This window comes from Rhineura floridana, chromosome 8 (genome assembly GCF_030035675.1).
Source record: "Rhineura floridana isolate rRhiFlo1 chromosome 8, rRhiFlo1.hap2, whole genome shotgun sequence".
NCBI lineage: Eukaryota > Metazoa > Chordata > Lepidosauria > Squamata > Rhineuridae > Rhineura > Rhineura floridana.
This window is the reverse complement of record NC_084487.1, coordinates 14346641-14363352: the sequence shown is the minus strand read 5'-3', so window position 1 is coordinate 14363352 and position 16712 is coordinate 14346641. Positions and strand designations below refer to the sequence as shown.

The following is a 16712-nucleotide window of genomic DNA, read 5'->3' as shown; positions in this document are numbered from 1 at the left end:
AATCATAGAATCATAGAATTCTATGGGTTTGGGAAAATGGATTCACAAGCCAAACTGTGAAGGCCAGAGGTTCCTCACTCCTGTTTTACATATTCTTCATCCCATGTGAAAGAGGCTGCTTTTTCCCCCTCCCTCCTTCTCCAGCTGCTTGAGAACTTCTTTTTATTTTTTAATTTTAGCAGGGTTTGTGCTGACTTTCTTTACGTGGTGCCCAAGGGGTATGTGCAAGTGTGTGTGTACAATAACCTCTTGGCAGTCTGCAGCCTTCCCCTCCCATGCTTTCCTGTAAATGTGGACACACAGGAAGGCGGCAGACTAGACACCACTGGAGGGATGATTTGTAGAATGAAACAAAAGGTACAAATACCCCTTGGCCACCTTGAAATTAAGGTAAGTGCAACAGCAGCAGCAGCAACAAGAAACCCCCACCTTTTCCCCATGAGAATTTCTCCCAAATTCCACTTCCTCCCCTTGATAATTTCTGAATGCAATTTCTTTTTTCATTAATTAACAGAGAATTAAAAAAAAAGATAGGAGAAATTTGCATTACAGTGCTGATACTCACCTCTAAGGAGATCTATTGACTAGAGTATTAGCATTCATGTGCTCCATGTGGCCACAGCATACAACTTGTCCTTGAGATTGGGAAAGTTCATTTCTCCTAATCTTTCCTGGGGAATGGGAGTTAGCAAAGGCCTGAGTTTTTCCTAGACCAGCCATAGTGTCATGGACGGGCCTATGAAGACTGAAATGAGCACATAGCATGAGAAGAACCCCACTGGATCAGGCCAAAGGGCCTTCTAGTCCAACGTTCTGTTCTCAAAGTGGCCAGTCAGATGCCTATGGAAGCCCACAAGCAGGACCTGAGTGCAACAGCACTGTCCCTACTTCAGAAGCATACTGCTTCCAACAGCAGAGGTGGAATGTAGCTATCATAGCCACTGATAGCCTTTTCCTCCATGACTTTGTCTAATCCTCTTTTCAAACCATCCAAGTTGGTGGGCATCACCACCTCTTGTGGGAGCAAACTCCACCATTTAGCAAAAAGTATAACTGGCAACCTGTTCTCTCTCCCCCCCCCCACAATAAGAGATGGCGACACTGAAGTAGAAAATGGGTTGATCACCTACCATTGGACTTTTCACTATCTGCCGGTTTCATCTGAATGGGATGATGCATCTAGAAACAACAGACAACAACAAGAAAAAAAAAAGTAAAGCGGGTTGGAGTGACAGAAGCAAAGCACAGCTGAGTTTTCATTTGCTTTGGGTATATTTGCTTTGGGGGAGTTATACAGGAAACACGAACAATATTTAGCAGGGGACAGTCGTAGCTCAGTGGCAGAACATATCTATTCTGTATCAGACAGTCCTCTATTCGAACCATGGCATCCCCTAAATATCTTGGGTAGCAGGGCTAGGAAAAAGTCTATCTGAGCCTCTGAAGAGCTTTAGCTTGTCAACATAAACATAATTTAGCTAGATGAGACAGAGATCCAATCCACAGTATATTATTTAACAGGCCAGCAATTCAAAAGACATCAGTTCCAAACACCATCGGCTTTTCAGCTAAAAGGAAACATTAACAGATTGGTTTAACAGCTAGTAAGCTTTTAAAAAACCCAAATTATCGTGCCCACAGGACTCATCCTAACAGATCGGGTTTCAATACTCTGATTATTGTTATTATTACACACTGAGGGTCAATACTGGGTTTATTTGCACAAGCAAATTGGCATGTTAGGAATGCAGATTGAGCGGGCCTGAACAGATTTCATCGTGTACCTAAGTGGCCCTGTGATTCATTGTTTCATCACCCACTCAATGATCCATTGACTACTTTGGTTCATATGTTTTGGAGCAGACACAAAATTGCCCTGTTTTGGAAGAAAGGAAGTACACAATCGTATTAATGTGGTTTTATACTCCCAGTTACCCTATACATATGCCACCTTCTTTTCTCTTCTAAAGGAAAATAGTAATAATAAAGGCAGAGCATTTTTAATAGTCAACAAGGCAATATTGCAGAACTGGAAAGCTAAACTCACTCTAGAAATAAAATCGGAGATGGCGTCTGGGGTCAGCATCACTGAGCACTTGATGGGGCTCACATGCAACCCAAGGCCCAGCTCTGTAGCCAGCCTACCTTTTAGGTGGCAGTCACATATCGAGGGGAGGTGTTTGAGGGAGGAGGCGCAGAGTGCCAGCCAAACTTGCACCCTTCTGGGGAGGATGGGCGGACTAGACCAGGAGAAGGGAAGGAAAAAGCAGTGTCCTTCCCACACATTTCTCCTCCTGCAGAGAGTGCGTTAAGGTACATAATGGGCCTTGTAAAGGTCAGATTAACAGACAAATTACTATGAACACCAGAAATTAAATGACTGTCATTTTTGTTTGTTTCTCTAGGGGCTTTACTCCTGCATGCTTGGTGTGCCAATCCCCCTGGGACTCCCAAACACACACACATACACATGGAGGCAACTCCCAAAACTGCCCCCATACCCAGGCAACTTCTAAAATGGCCTAGGCACTCATCACCACCCCGTTTAGGCAGCTTACCAGCCTCCTGCCTGCCTAGGCTGCTGCTGGCGGTACTCCACCTCAACCGCTTACCTGCCGGTGCTCTCTCACCTGTTTCCCTGCTCATTTGCCCCCAACTCACCCACCCCCATGCTCGCTCCCCCACCTTGCTTGCTCCCCCCACCCCTGCACTCATTTGTCTCCTGTGCTTGCTCACCCACTCGCCTGATATAATAACCGTAATAGTTATTTTATTTATTTATAGGAGTATAGGTTAACCACTAACTCGTAAAGGAAAACCACGATAGTGTACAATGCATGTAATATTAATATTATATAAATACTCGTGTTCATTTATATAAGACTTCCAACTGGAAAGTCAATCCATAGTGACCACGACATCAGAAAGCTATGCAGAGGCAATCTGGGTTCAATTTTATTTATTCCATTTAAAACATTCATACCCACTTTTCTATTTAAAACAGGGGTGTGGAACCTTCTGGGGGCCATAAGCCATTCATTGGCGGGGTGGTGGCAGAAGATCAAGGAGCAACATATGTAACATTTACCTTTGTGCAGTAGGCTAGTTTCTTCACACTCTGACACCCCTCTCTCTATCCTCCATCCAGGCAAGCGAGAGGCATTGTCAGGGTTCAAGGACACATTCCAGCCAGCCCAAAACATTCAAGGAGGGTCTGAAGCAGGGCTGGAGTGTGGCCTGCGGAGAGGACTCGGTGGAGCCTCGGATGTCAGTGGGGCAGGGAACCTGCTCCAAGTTTTAGTCTGAATTTACAAGGAGCTGTCCAAGGTTTTCGGACTAAAACCCAGAGTGGATTCACTACTCAACTGACATTGGAGCCACCAACCTCCGCTGGGAGAGGTGTGCAGCCGGAAGGGAGCTGCAGCCTGGACAGAGTCCAGATAAAGAACCCTGGAGGGCCACATTTGGCCCCCAGGACTGAGGCTCCCCACCCCTGATTTAAAAGGTACTTGGCTCACAATGAACAATCCAACCAAAACAGTACAGCAATACAATGGTGCCAGGGTTTTCTTAGGCAAAGCTGTCTCTATTCCACACAAAGACATTAATGGCACTCTCTGAATGGTACCCTCTCTCTAAAAAATACCCAGACACAGGATTGATGCCTATACTGTATTTATGTAGACTCCAAAGTTAATGAGATGAGAATGCTACCTCTAATGTATAAACGGGCCACGTTGTGCAGGTCTTTAAAGGCCAAGACAAGAAATCCAATGCTAATGGAATATATTTTTAGTACAAACTTAGCAGTTTTATAACACATTTACTGCTGCAGCTTTCCCTGAACAAGCCGGGAATAGTTTGGTGAGGCGTTGAAAAGTCTTTATTAGAGTTTCCCAGCTCTTCTCTAAACAATTCATAAAGTCCCCTAGTTTGTTCCCCCAGCTCCCTTCCTTTCAATCACATTTTCCTTTTCTTTTCTTTTTTGTCACGCCTTTTAAACTGAAAGCCTGGGGTCTTATTATTGATCTTGGTAAGCCATTCTGTGGGCATTTTATGGCTGAAGAGCAGGGTAAAATGCTTCAAATAAATCAGAAGTGGGGAACCTATGGCCTTCCAGATGTCGCTGAACTACAGCCCCCGTCATCTCAGGCCAATGGTCATGCTTGCTGGGGCTGATGGGAGTTGTAATTCAGCAACATCTGGAGGGCCAAACATTCCCCACACCTGAAATAAATGAATGTTAAATAGCATGTCCTAAGATTTGCCCCAGCATTGTCAAGAAGGCTAATGGATTGTCAGGTCCAATTTTCCCCCAAGGAGTAAAATGTAGCTTAAATATGGTTTCCCCTAGGCCACATTCACACCAGATATTTATTCCACTATTATTCTATTCTAATCAGTCATGGCTTCCCCCAGAGAATCCTGGGAAGCATAGTTTGTGAAGGGTGAATAGGAGACCCCCTATTCCTCTCATAGAGCTACAGTTCCCAGAGTTCTCTAGGAAGAAGGACGGACTGTTAAACCACTCAGGGAACCATAGTTCTGTGAGGAGAACAGAAATCTTCCAACAGCTCCTAACAACTCAGCACCCTTCACAAACTATACTTCCCAGGATTCTTTGGGGGAAGCCATGATTAATTCAAGTGGAATAAATGTATAGTGTGAATGTGGTCTCATCCTGTCAGAGCTAGGCCTCTTTTTCGGAGAAACAGAACTGTGCCATGCACTTTTCACTGTGATGATGGCCATGTGTAGCACCAATGAAATGCCTTTATCCACATACGAGCTGCAGATGGCTAGGGCCACACTGAAAGTGCTCTTATTCTACCTGTGAGCTGCACATTGGCACTGGCATAAGAACATAAGAAGAGCCTGCTGGATCAGGCCAATGGCCCATCTAGTCCAGCATCTTGTTCTCACAGTGGCCAACCAGGTGCCTGGGGGAAGCCTGCAAGCAGGACCAGAGTGCAAGAACACTCTCCCCTCCTGAGGCTTCCGGCAACTGGTTTTCAGAAGCATGCTGCCTCTGACTAGGGTGGCACAGCACAGCCATCATGGCTAGTAGCCATTGATAGCCCTGTCCTCCATGAATTTGTCTAATCTTCTTTTAAAGCCGTCCAAGCTGGTGGCCATTACTGCATCTTGTGGGAGCAAATTCCATAGTTTAACTATGCGCTGAGTAAAGAAGTACTTCCTTTTGCCTGTCCTGAATCTTCCAACATTCAGCTTCTTTGAATGTCCACGAGTTCTAGTATTATGAGAGAGGGAGAAGAACTTTTCTCTATCCACTTTCTCAATGCCATGCATAGTTTTATACACTTCTATCATGTCTCCTCTGACCCGCCGTTTCTCTAAACTAAAAAGCCCCAAATGCTGCAACCTTTCCTCGTAAGGGAGTCGCTCCATCCCCTTGATCATTCTGGTTGCCCTCTTCTGAACCTTTTCCAACTCTATAATATCCTTTTTGAGATGAGGCGACCAGAACTGTACACAGTGTTCCAAATGCGGCCGCACCATAGATTTATACAACGGCATTATGATATTGGCTGTTTTATTTTCAATACCTTTCCTAATTATCGCTAGCATGGAATTTGCCTTTTTCACAGCTGCCGCACACTGGGTCGACATTTTCATCGTGCTGTCCACTACAATCCCGAGGTCTGGTCGGTCACCGCCAGTTCAGACCCCATGAGCGTATATGTGAAATTAAGATTTTTTGCTCCAATATGCATAATTTTACACTTGTTTATATTGAATTGCATTTGCCATTTTTCTGCCCATTCACTCAGTTTGGAGAGGTCTTTTTGGAGCTCTTCGCAATCCCTTTTTGTTTTAACAACCCTGAACAATTTAGTGTCGTCAGCAAACTTGGCCACTTCACTGCTCACTCCTAATTCTAGGTCATTAATGAACAAGTTGAAAAGTACAGGTCCCAATACCGATCCTTGAGGGACTCCACTTTCTACAGCCCTCCATTGGGAGAACTGTCCGTTTATTCCTACTCTCTGTTTTCTGCTTCTTAACCAATTCCTTATCCACAAGAGGACCTCTCCTCTTATTCCATGACTGCTAAGCTTCCTCAGAAGTCTTTGGTGAGGTACCTTGTCAAACGCTTTTTGAAAGTCTAAGTACACTATGTCCACTGGATCACCTCTATCTATATGCTTGTTGACACTCTCAAAGAATTCTAATAGGTTACTGAGACAGGACTTTCCCTTGCAGAAGCCATGCTGGCTCTGCTTCAGCAAGGCTTGTTCTTCTATGTGCTTAGTTAATCTAGCTTTAATAATACCTTCTACCAGTTTTCCAGGGACAGAAGTTAAGCTAACTGGCCTGTAATTTCCGGGATGTCTGCACTACAGTATGCTGGAGTGCAAAAATGTACTGCCTGATGATTTGGCACATGGCACACTACTGGCTGAAGGAAGCTCCTTTATGGGTAAGGGCTTCCGCTCCTACACAATGTACAACTGGCATCACATCTAAATTGGACGTGCATTTCTTTACGTAAGAGGATTCATGTTACAAGCTCCCTTAACCTTTGCAGCCACCAATTGATAAGTTAACTGCCTTTAACATTGGATTCAATAAAACATGCGCCATTGAGAACCTAAAGTAGGTTTTAACAGAGTCAGTGGTTCACATCTTATTATTAAACCACAGGTGACCTCTGGAGACTGCAACCATGACAGTACATATTCTAAGCGTTCTGCCGATAAAATATTTAAGAGTGCAAAGCGGAGGACAGGCAGAGAAAGAGAAAAGGTGGGTCAGAAGAATCTCAGAAAGGTGTGCAATGAATAAGAAAATTAACGGGGCAGAGCGGAAATAGGAGGAATGTTTTTGCTGTTCTTGTGCTCTGTGCTAAGCAATGGGGATATAAGCCAAGCATTTTATATCCTTCCTGCCTTACTGTAGGCTATAAAATAATAAAATAGTTCTCTACTTTCCCCCCCAAAAAGCGATTACAGATGATATAAAACTGGCTTCAGATCAGATCCCTCCAACCTGAAGCATGTCACCAAGATATCACACCTTATCAAAAAAGCAGTTATTGTAGTTCTACATCATAAAGCAATACACTTACGGTTATCTCTCTAGGTAAGTGATTTTTTCAATACGCGATGCTGCCGTGCTAAAACAGCCGAGCGTGTGTGTCTCTCTCCACCTGGCCCCTCCCTGCCGACTGTGCCTTGAAGAGGGCTTCGCTTGCAGACAGCACAGCCTCTTTTAAAATGATACTGCAACTCAATAAGAGGAGGAAAGCAGTGTCTGTCTGTCAGGGCACATTCCCAAATGTACTCTTTGGGATAAATGGTATCCTAGGACAGGGTTACCCAATGTGGTGCTCTCCAGATCTTGCGGGCTACAATTCCCATTTTCCCTGATCACCAGTCACCTTGGCTGGGGCTGACTGGAGTTGGTAGTCCAAAACAGCTGAAGGGCACCGTGTTGGCTGCTCCTGTGGGGCATTTCCCTTGCGGCAATGAGAGGTGATGTTCCTTCCCATTCATTGGCACTGGGCCTTGAGGAAAGGCCAGTGGACTAAAGTAAGCCAGAGACCCCTTTGCCCAGTTACACAATATATTATCAATATTAGGGAGACGTTATAGCAAAATCTCTACAGAACAATTTTTGAAACCTTGAAAACTGGAGGCTTAAAGAGTAGCATGGGGCTGCTTGCAAAGGGCTTTCAAACAGCCCCATGCTGCTCTGTGAACCTCCGGTTGAAATGACTGCTTTTTTTGGAGGTTCAAAGAACAGCACTGGGAGATGCATTTCCCACTGAATCAGCTGACGGCAGACAGAAGTGTGCCTTGTTCCAGCAAAGAAGCCATTTGGAGCTCACTTTAAGCTCTCAATTGTTCTTTTGAAGCCCCACCCTTGCCCGCCGCATGTATGATGTCAGGTGTAGGATGGGTGGGTGTGGCTTCCCCAAAATAGCCTCAGGGATCAAATGGAGAGGCCTGGTGAGCCACGTTTGGCCCACAGACCAGAGGTTCCCCACCCTCTGCTTCAGTAGATGGAGGCAGGCCCTGTTGGATGATGAATTTTAAAAAGGCTTTATTTTATGCTCCCTGAGCTAAAGACTGATTTGTGAGTGAGTCACCACATGGTGGCAGCATGAGGCTGTATGGGCCAAGGGAAAGCCATTAGCGGGCTGAATTGGACCTATGGGCTGTAAGTTGCCAACCATGGCTTTAAAGCAGAAAAGCATTCATATCAACAACAATTGCTTTGCCTGTGTATGAAGCTCTTAAAGGAAAATGATGTGTTCACATGACAGAAAATAAGTAGGGCAAGTAGTTTATTTCAGGTACAAATACACAAAGAAGAAACAAAAGAGGGAGAAAAACACAGCACGAAAATTAGATTAACCTGGTAGAATTCTGTCTGGGAATTTGGCGGCTGTTGTGGTGATTAAGTCATCATTTCCACCAGATTACTCTAATCAGCTGTCAAACAACATTCCGCAACCGCATCTGTAACTTGGCATCCGGGACATTTAGTCTTCTGTATGCAAAACAGGCACAGCACACAGAGGTCTGCGTGCAGCCTGGCATTTATCAGAGTCATTAGATTTGATTATATTTTGTGTTTCCACAAGGTGCAGTGGTGAAGACTTACTAGTTGTTTTAATATTTGCTGCCTTTCCCCCCCTTTGAAAAAAAAAGTCTTGGGGAATAACAACATGACAACCTCAGGCCAGCAGTCTGAAACCAGATGTGGCCCCTATGGGCTTCTTTAAAAAAAAAAGGGGGGGGGAGCTTCCACAGAAGAGTGAGTACTGCAATTTCTTTATTAAACATGTCTATGTTGCAAATGCTGTAATGGGAGTGATTTCCCATACAGAGATCATAAGAGCCCTGTTGGACCTGACCAAAGGCCCATCTAGTCTGACATCTTGTCTTCACAGTGGCCAGCCACATCCTGATGGGAAACCCACAAGCAGGACCTGAGTGCAACAGCGTTCTCCCCACCTGTGATTCCTAGCAACTGGTGTTCAGAGGTATACTGCCTCCGACAGTGGAGGTAGAGCATAGCTCCCATGGCTAGTAGCCTTATCCTCCGTGGATTAATCTAGTCTCATCCTAGCACCTGAACAATGGGAGAATTCCTCGTTTTGCTCTGCTATCATCACTGGGAGCTGGCTTTTCTCCTAAGAAATAAGAGAGCCCCCCAAAGTCCCTATTCCAGCATCCCACTCACAGTGGCCAGCCAGATGCTCCAGTGGGAAGCCCGCAAGTAGCACCTGTGTACAACAGCACTCTCCCCACTTGTGATTTGCAGCAGCTAGTATTCGGAGACATACTGCCTCCAGCACTGGAGGTAGAAAGGATCACAAGCTGCTTTGCCAGGGACACCAAACTCAAATTGCTGCTGTTTGTTTAGCATCATCAGCCCTGCCAGGAGGGTGACTCAGTCTTTCGAGATTATTAAGTACCTCTCCCTCTCATAACAGAGAAGAACATCATTTTCTGTCCAGAACAAGCTTACAGCACAATTGAACAAGGTGCTGCTTTTGGATTTAGCAGGAAGAGGAGTGGGGGGGCGGGGAGGAAGGGGAGAAATAGCAGAAATGCAAAGCTTCTGGAAATGTTCCAAGTCTGCCATTTGCTGCACTCTATATTTCCATTTGGTTCTAATTTGAATTAAATTGAACATTAATTTGACTGACTAAAAAAAAAGAAACACCCAACAACAACCACCCCACATATGCAGCATAACAATGCTGCACTTTTTAAAATAAAGCTGCTCTCGAATCCAAATGCACATTTTCTGGTAAACACCATCCGTTGTTCCTCATCTATTTGTTGACACTTCTTTTTTGATAAACACCCCCAGTCTCATTAACCAGCTTAAGCTTTTCAGAACTTTTTTTTTAAAGCCACCAAGGACATATTAGATCTAATGCTAGTCTGCAGTGTTCAAACTGGGGTCCATTGGTGACCACAAGGCACCTTTTGAAAGATTCCATGAATTGGAAGACCCCTTATATACCCAGCCAATCAGTGCACTCTGTAGGTGAGGGCCTCCTGCAGACACCATCTTATCAGGAGGTCTGTTCCTCACAACATAGGTAGCAGACTCTTAGTGTTGTGGCACTGACACTTTGGAATTCCCTCCCCATTTTTAAACAATAAATAAATACCCAGGGCACAATGCCTTAAAAAGTGGTGTGATCCAAAATGTGATGTAACTTACATAAATTTTACTAACTTTTGCTATTCTGCATAAAACATGCTATTCTGCATGTTTTACATTGTACAGGACAATGAAACCCTGAAGCTTTTATTCAGCACCCCCTCTGACTTCTCCAATTCCATCATGTAATGCCATGCATGCTTTCAAGACTATCTTTGCAACCATATGGCTTCGAAACTTGATGCCCCCTTGAAACACATGAAAACGAAAAGTTCCATGAACCATACTAGGAGGGCCTGCTCTCTGCTACATTTCAGCATCACACTGCACAGCCAGTGAAGGCTAGTGGCTCCAATGTCAGTAGGGCAGTGAAACCACTCTGGGTTTTAGCCCGGACTTTCAAGGAGCTGAAAGTTGGGACTAAAACCTGGATTCACTGCCCAGTGCCCCAATGACATTAGAATCAAAAGCCTCCAGCGTGCATAGCCACAGTACAGGATTGCAGATATTTGCACAGCAGGGTTTGGGTGACACTCACAAGTCGATCAGGGTCCATCTTCTCCTATTAAGCAGGCACCTCTGGCTTGGCTGGCTATGGAATTCAATCACACAAGATGTTGCGGTGGCCACCAACATAAAAAGAGGATTAGAGAAAATGCATGGAGGATAAGGCTATCAATGGCTACTAGCCACAATAGCCATGTTCTACTTCCCTTGTCAGAGGTAATATGCCTCTGAATACCAATCACAAGTGGAGACTGTGTTCATGTCCTGCTTGTGGGTTTCTCAAAGGCATCTGGTTGGCCACTGTGAGAACAGAATGCTGGACTAGGTGGAACTTTGACCACAACCATCAGGGTTCTTCTTATGTTCTCATGTTCAGCTCTTTAGTAGGAGTAACTTGTTGCAGAGGAACAGACTGATTTCTCAGACTACCTGTCCCTGCCTACTTTCTACCCTTCCTCCTGGCTCATGTGAGGTAGCTGACCCTGGCAGAAATCTGATGAATTCTGTGCCCGATCAATACCGCAGTGTGAAGTTTTTCTTCACCCGCCAGCAAACGTGGCACAAATACAGCTCTGTGGATAACCTACAGCCTTTTGCAAATCACAGATATGAAGAGCTCGGAGAAGTAAAAAGGGCCTGAAATGCAACACCGTGCCATCCAATCAGCCCGTGCAACACAGTCCGCATACCTCTCCATTTCGCGATCATCATGTCGTTAGGTAGACGAGATCCAGCTATCCCTGCTGACCGATGGGTCCCTAAAGGCTCTCTTACAATCAGACATAGACCAAAATGGTAGCTCATTTAAGTTGTTACTCCCCAACAGCCACCGCACCATTTCATCAAGAAGGGATCAGCTGGGAGTTTGCTCATTATCTGGGTTAGGTAACAAGCAGTGGAAAATGTTAACAGCGAGCAAGGGTCAGGTAAACGTTGATCAGGCCTTCTGCCTGCCACAGGGCTCCAGATTCACAACTGACGGTAAATACAGTGACCTGTATCACCAACACATACAGGGAACAGGTGCTTAAGTCCAGCACTTCTCAACAGGCCAAGTAATTGACCCCTTGGGCCCTGGTTAAGCCTGCTGGTAGCAAGCAACAGGCCACCATCACAGCACCTCTTGCAGAGAAGTGTCGTGATTGAACTAGCTACACCAAACGTCGGTCACATTGCTTTTTTGTACTGCTTTTTAATAACAGCAATCATACATAATCCCAGCACACGAACACACTTTTCGGTCTCGTTCTGACTGTGAGCAGGAGCCAGTGGGGTATGATTCTATTATTCTAAGGAGCTCAGGGGTAGGGTAGATCCAACCATGAGCAAAGGACAGAGACCATAAATCAGGAAGGAAGGAGTCAGAATGGAGCACCAGTGAAAAGTGGTAGTGAAAAGGAGATAAGCTAGGGAAAAAAGACCTTGCTTTTTAATAAAAATAGGACACAATCTTCTATCACAATGCTTTGGGGATATGTCAAAGACCATGTGCAGAGAGACTTTACTGCCTCCTCATTCCTTCTCCTCATTCTTAAATTTATTAACTGCCCTTCACCAGTAGGTCCCAGGGCGGGTCACAGCAATATAAAATACATTATTAAAAACAGTTGAAAACATCACAATCACGATTAAAGAGGGTCCTAAAAATATACATCTCAAATGTCAAAAGGCAAGGTGAAGAGGTGCATCTTCAGCATACGATGAAAGCGCTACAGTGAAGACGCCAAACGCACCGCTGTGCTTGCAGTGAGGATTTTTCTAGCAAATACATGAACACAAGAACAAAAGAAGGGCCCTGCTGGATCAGGCCAGTGGCTCATTTAGTCTAGCATCATATTTTCACAGTGGCCATCCAGATGCCCATGGTAAGCCCACAAGTAGGACCTGAGTGCAAGAGCACTCTCCCCTCCCGAGATTTCCTGCAACTGATATTCAGAAGCATACTGCCTCTGACCATGCATCATAGCGAATAGCCATTGATAGCTTTATCTTTGGAGAAAGGACAGTGTCCCAACAGTTGGCCACTGGAAGAGGAAGATCTGGAACATCATAAATAAAAACATCAGCTATAGATATGTATGGGATGGAGGAACCAATATGGCTTAAAAAACAAACAAACACCAAACAGATTCACACCACTTGTTTTTTATTGGAATCAGAACGGGATGAATCAATGATTCTGGATATACTAAGACATTGCATGTAAATATGAAATAATAATAAAAGGGCACAAGTTCTAGCAGGCAAACCTAATTGAAATCAGACAGTAGGGTTGGGAATGTTCCCTGGGAAACCTTGGAAAGCCGCTGTTAGCCTGTGTAGACCAGGGGTTGCCAATGTGGAGCCTGTGGGCACAAAAGTGCCTTTTAGATCTTTCCCTGATGCCCACAATGCCTCTGAGCCCACATTCTTTTCTCACTTGAAAAGTCCATGGGGCTGAAGGATGCTCTTTCCCACTTCCTCTTTTTTTAGCCTTCTGAGCCTTTTGAGGCTCAGATTAATTCTGCTGGATCCAACTTTTACCCAGATTCCTTGGAAATCTGAAGTGTGTGTGCGTGCGTGACTGAACCAGAGGAAGAGGACTGTCCATAGCAGGGTTGCCAGGTTCATGGCCTGAGACTGATCCTGTATCTTTAGGAGAAGAGACAATTCAGCCAAGTGCAGGTGTTCTTGCAACTCTGTAATGGGAAAAACCACAAGTTGGAATTCTCCCTTCCTCCTGCAGAACTTTTGCAGAAGACCTCTTGGTTGACAGGCCCGGCCTCCATATTGCTTACTCTAACTGGCAGTATCTCTCCCTGGAAATGTCTGGGATGGAATTTAGGGCATTTTGTGGGCAAAGCATGTTCTCTAACACTGAGCTACAGCCCCTCCTCAGTCCAAGCTGGGGAAGTAACATGATCATGGCAGAAGCTATTTCTGTTCCAACCATAACATCTAAGAAAAAGTGTCACTCAAAGGCTTGCATCCAGAAAGTGCAGTTGTGCTCATGTCCTGCCTGTCGGCATCTCATAGGTGTCTTGTTGGCCTCCGGTTGACTGTGACAACTGAATGCTGGTCTGATCCAGCAGGGCTCTTCTTATATTCTTATTTTCTATAACAATCTGACTGGAGATATTGCTTCAACAGCATCGTGAATCAGGACGCTTCCAGACTTGGCTATTTTCGGGTGGGATTCAATCCCCTACCAGTGTTGTGCAGTGGTTAGAGTGTCAGATTGGGACCTGGGAAACCAAGGTTCAAATCCTTTCTCAGCCATGAAGCTTACTGGATGACCTTGTGCCAGTCCCTTTCTCTTGGCCTAACCTACCTCAAAGGGTTGTTGTGAGGATAAAATCGGGAGGGAGACAACCATGTCAGTACACTACCTTAAGCTCCCTGGAGGAAAAGTGGGATAGAAATGTAATAATAATGAAAATACCAGCAAATTCAGGTTGCACAACTATAGTGAACTGGGAGGCCCAGCGCAACAAACCTGCTTCTCCCAAAGACTGTTTTTTTTTGCAATTAGGGCAGTGCCCTGGAAAGTATGGGATAACACTTGCTTTGATGCAAGGTCATGTAACCTCCCTGCAAACAAATCAGGATGAATGCTCAATGAACGGGTCATCTGGAAGCGCCCTCCGTGGCACTTGCTCATTACCATCCAGCACTTTTGCTTTCTTTACAAGTAATTGCAGCCTTCCATTTTTCAAAAATGACTTTGAGAAATGACAGTCTCATTTAATGATTTACACTGCTCTATTAAGCAAACATATTTGAGGCATTTAATCTTCTCTTTTCCTCCTACCCAAACAATTTGGCTCTGAGGCACTGGGAGGTCAGGTGCAACAGAGGTATGGAATGGAGAGGGTGATATTATGACAGAAAATTCCCTCAACTTCACATTTGTGTGTAAACACCCATGATTAACTATCACTTCTTCAAACAAATGAGCCTTTACAAAATTCATTTAATCCTAAAATAGATATTCACTCGGATTTGACAATCGCGCTGGAAATATTGCCCCCAAGGCGATTTCATATTATCCATGCAAAAGGCAAAGCCATTAAAAACAAGGGAGGTAAGTAAGCTAAGCACAGAAGTAACTGATTCACCTTATCCACAGTGGCAACAACTGTTGACAATATCTTATACTGGCTGTTTTGGCACTTCTTACCTGGTTTTACAGTGCGCTGTGCCCAGCAATGGCTTGATTACCAGTGTAGGCTGGTTCATTACAAGGGATGGGGCACTGGCCCACCAACCTCAGTCTGCCCTCAGCCAGCCCCCATTTGCTTGCCTTCTTACTTGCAACTAGTCCAGGGCCGTTGCATACTTGTTGGCTTCCTCCTCCTTAAGTCTCAGTGTTGCTCTTGTAGACCTCAATGGGGAGGAGGAGGATGGGGACAAAACTAGGTTTAGTTGGCTTTGCCTGTTGTTGGCTCTGGCGCCACCTACTGTTGGTCTCCGTGCCGTCCGCCCTACCCGTGTCAATGGGCACAAGCCACTACGGGTGATTACCAAGTGGAAAGGGGAACCATCCCAAACCACCCATTCCCACTGTCTTCCCTCCCCATTCCTCCATTGCCTTTGGGGGCCCAGGAGATGATCATTTCATGCATTTGTAGCATTGCAGTGAAAGCATGCCATGGGGAATCTGGCACATTTATTTGCTTTATACCTCACTCTGTCTCTGAAGCGCTGAGAGACTGACACACGTACTGAACGCTTTAATATATTTTAAAAACTTAAATAATCTAAGAGCACACCTTCCTCCAGTAGTGTCCTGTGATCATAAGAACATTATTATTATTATTATTGTTGTTGTTGTTGTTGTTGTTACTGTGGAGTGGGCTTCTGATATTTTTGGAGTTTGCAAGAGGAGCTCTACTGGTCAAGAACATAAGAAGAACCTGGCTGCTGGATCAAGCCAAAGGCCCATCTAGTTCAGCACTTGGTTCTCACAGTGGCCAACCAAATGGCCATGGGAGGCCTGCAAGCTGAGTTGTGGCATCAACGTAGAGACAAGCTGGTGGCTTTGATATACATTCTTGCTGTGAGCACAAGCCTCCAACAGTTCTTGATCCTCTGTTCAAAGGCTGTGGACAAGTGGATCTCTCTTACACCCTGCTGGTAATAGTTCAACATGGGAACATAGGAGGCTGCTTTATACTGAGTCAGACCATTGGTCCATTTGGCTCAGGATCATCTACACTGACTGGCAGCAGCTCTCCAGGATTTCAAGCAGGGGTGTTTTCCAGCCCAACCTAGAGATGCTCCATCACTGTGCTACAGCCCTTTCCCTGGCCTGTGACTGGGGCCAGAATATCCTTCCTCTTACTTCTGTAGCCACAGGGCAAGCAACAGTATGGAAGAGAATCTAAGCTTATTTTATTTATTGATTACAGTTATTTCCTTTCCATCTTCCGAGGAGCTCAGGGCATGCATAGTACATTTGTATGTTATCCTCACAACAACCTGGCAGTGTGGGTCAGTGTAGGCTGAGTGTGTGACTGGCCCAAATTTACCCAGTGAACTCTGTGGCTGCATGGATATTTGAGCCTAGCCCTAATCCAACATCTTAAGCAGCATCCTAACCAACACATCATGCTACATCAAGGACAGTGATATGTGCCTAGAGCAGCCTTTCCCAACCAGTGTGCCTCCAGATGTTGTTGGACCACAACTCCCATCAGCCTCAGCCAGCATTGCCAATGGTCAGGAAAGATGGGAATTGTGGTCCAACAACATCTGGAGGCACACTAGTTGGGAAAGGCTAGCCTAGAGTGTGCCCAGAGGACAGCAACCAGGAAGGTGGAGGGTCTTATGAGGAATGGTTGAGAAAAGTATGGAACAGAAAAAAAGAAGAGCCTGAGGAAAAAGAAGAAAAAAGAGGCACATTATTCTGTATAGCTGTCACGCAGACACAGCAGACTTGTTCTCTGTTGCTCCCAGGGGTGGGGGAGAAACGCAATTCAGTTCGCATTTAAAGCTGAATCTACCAAATTCGGACTTTCCAAAACAATATGAGAACTGAAATACAGCCACCTTTTGAAATTTGCACTTATCTGAAT

At 45.1% G+C, this 16712-nt stretch overlaps 1 protein-coding gene across 19 annotated transcripts in view; it reads right to left on the bottom strand.

Moving 5' to 3' along the window:
- The window catches only part of CELF2 (CUGBP Elav-like family member 2), a 672363-nt gene that overhangs the window by 116792 nt on the left and 538859 nt on the right, over positions 1 to 16712 (bottom strand). For all 19 annotated transcript variants that reach the window (XM_061638323.1, XM_061638322.1, XM_061638327.1 and 16 more), the window contains one exon: positions 1131 to 1179. In XM_061638323.1, the coding sequence (XP_061494307.1) occupies positions 1131 to 1179 (49 nt within the window). The remainder of the gene's footprint in view (positions 1 to 1130; positions 1180 to 16712) is intronic.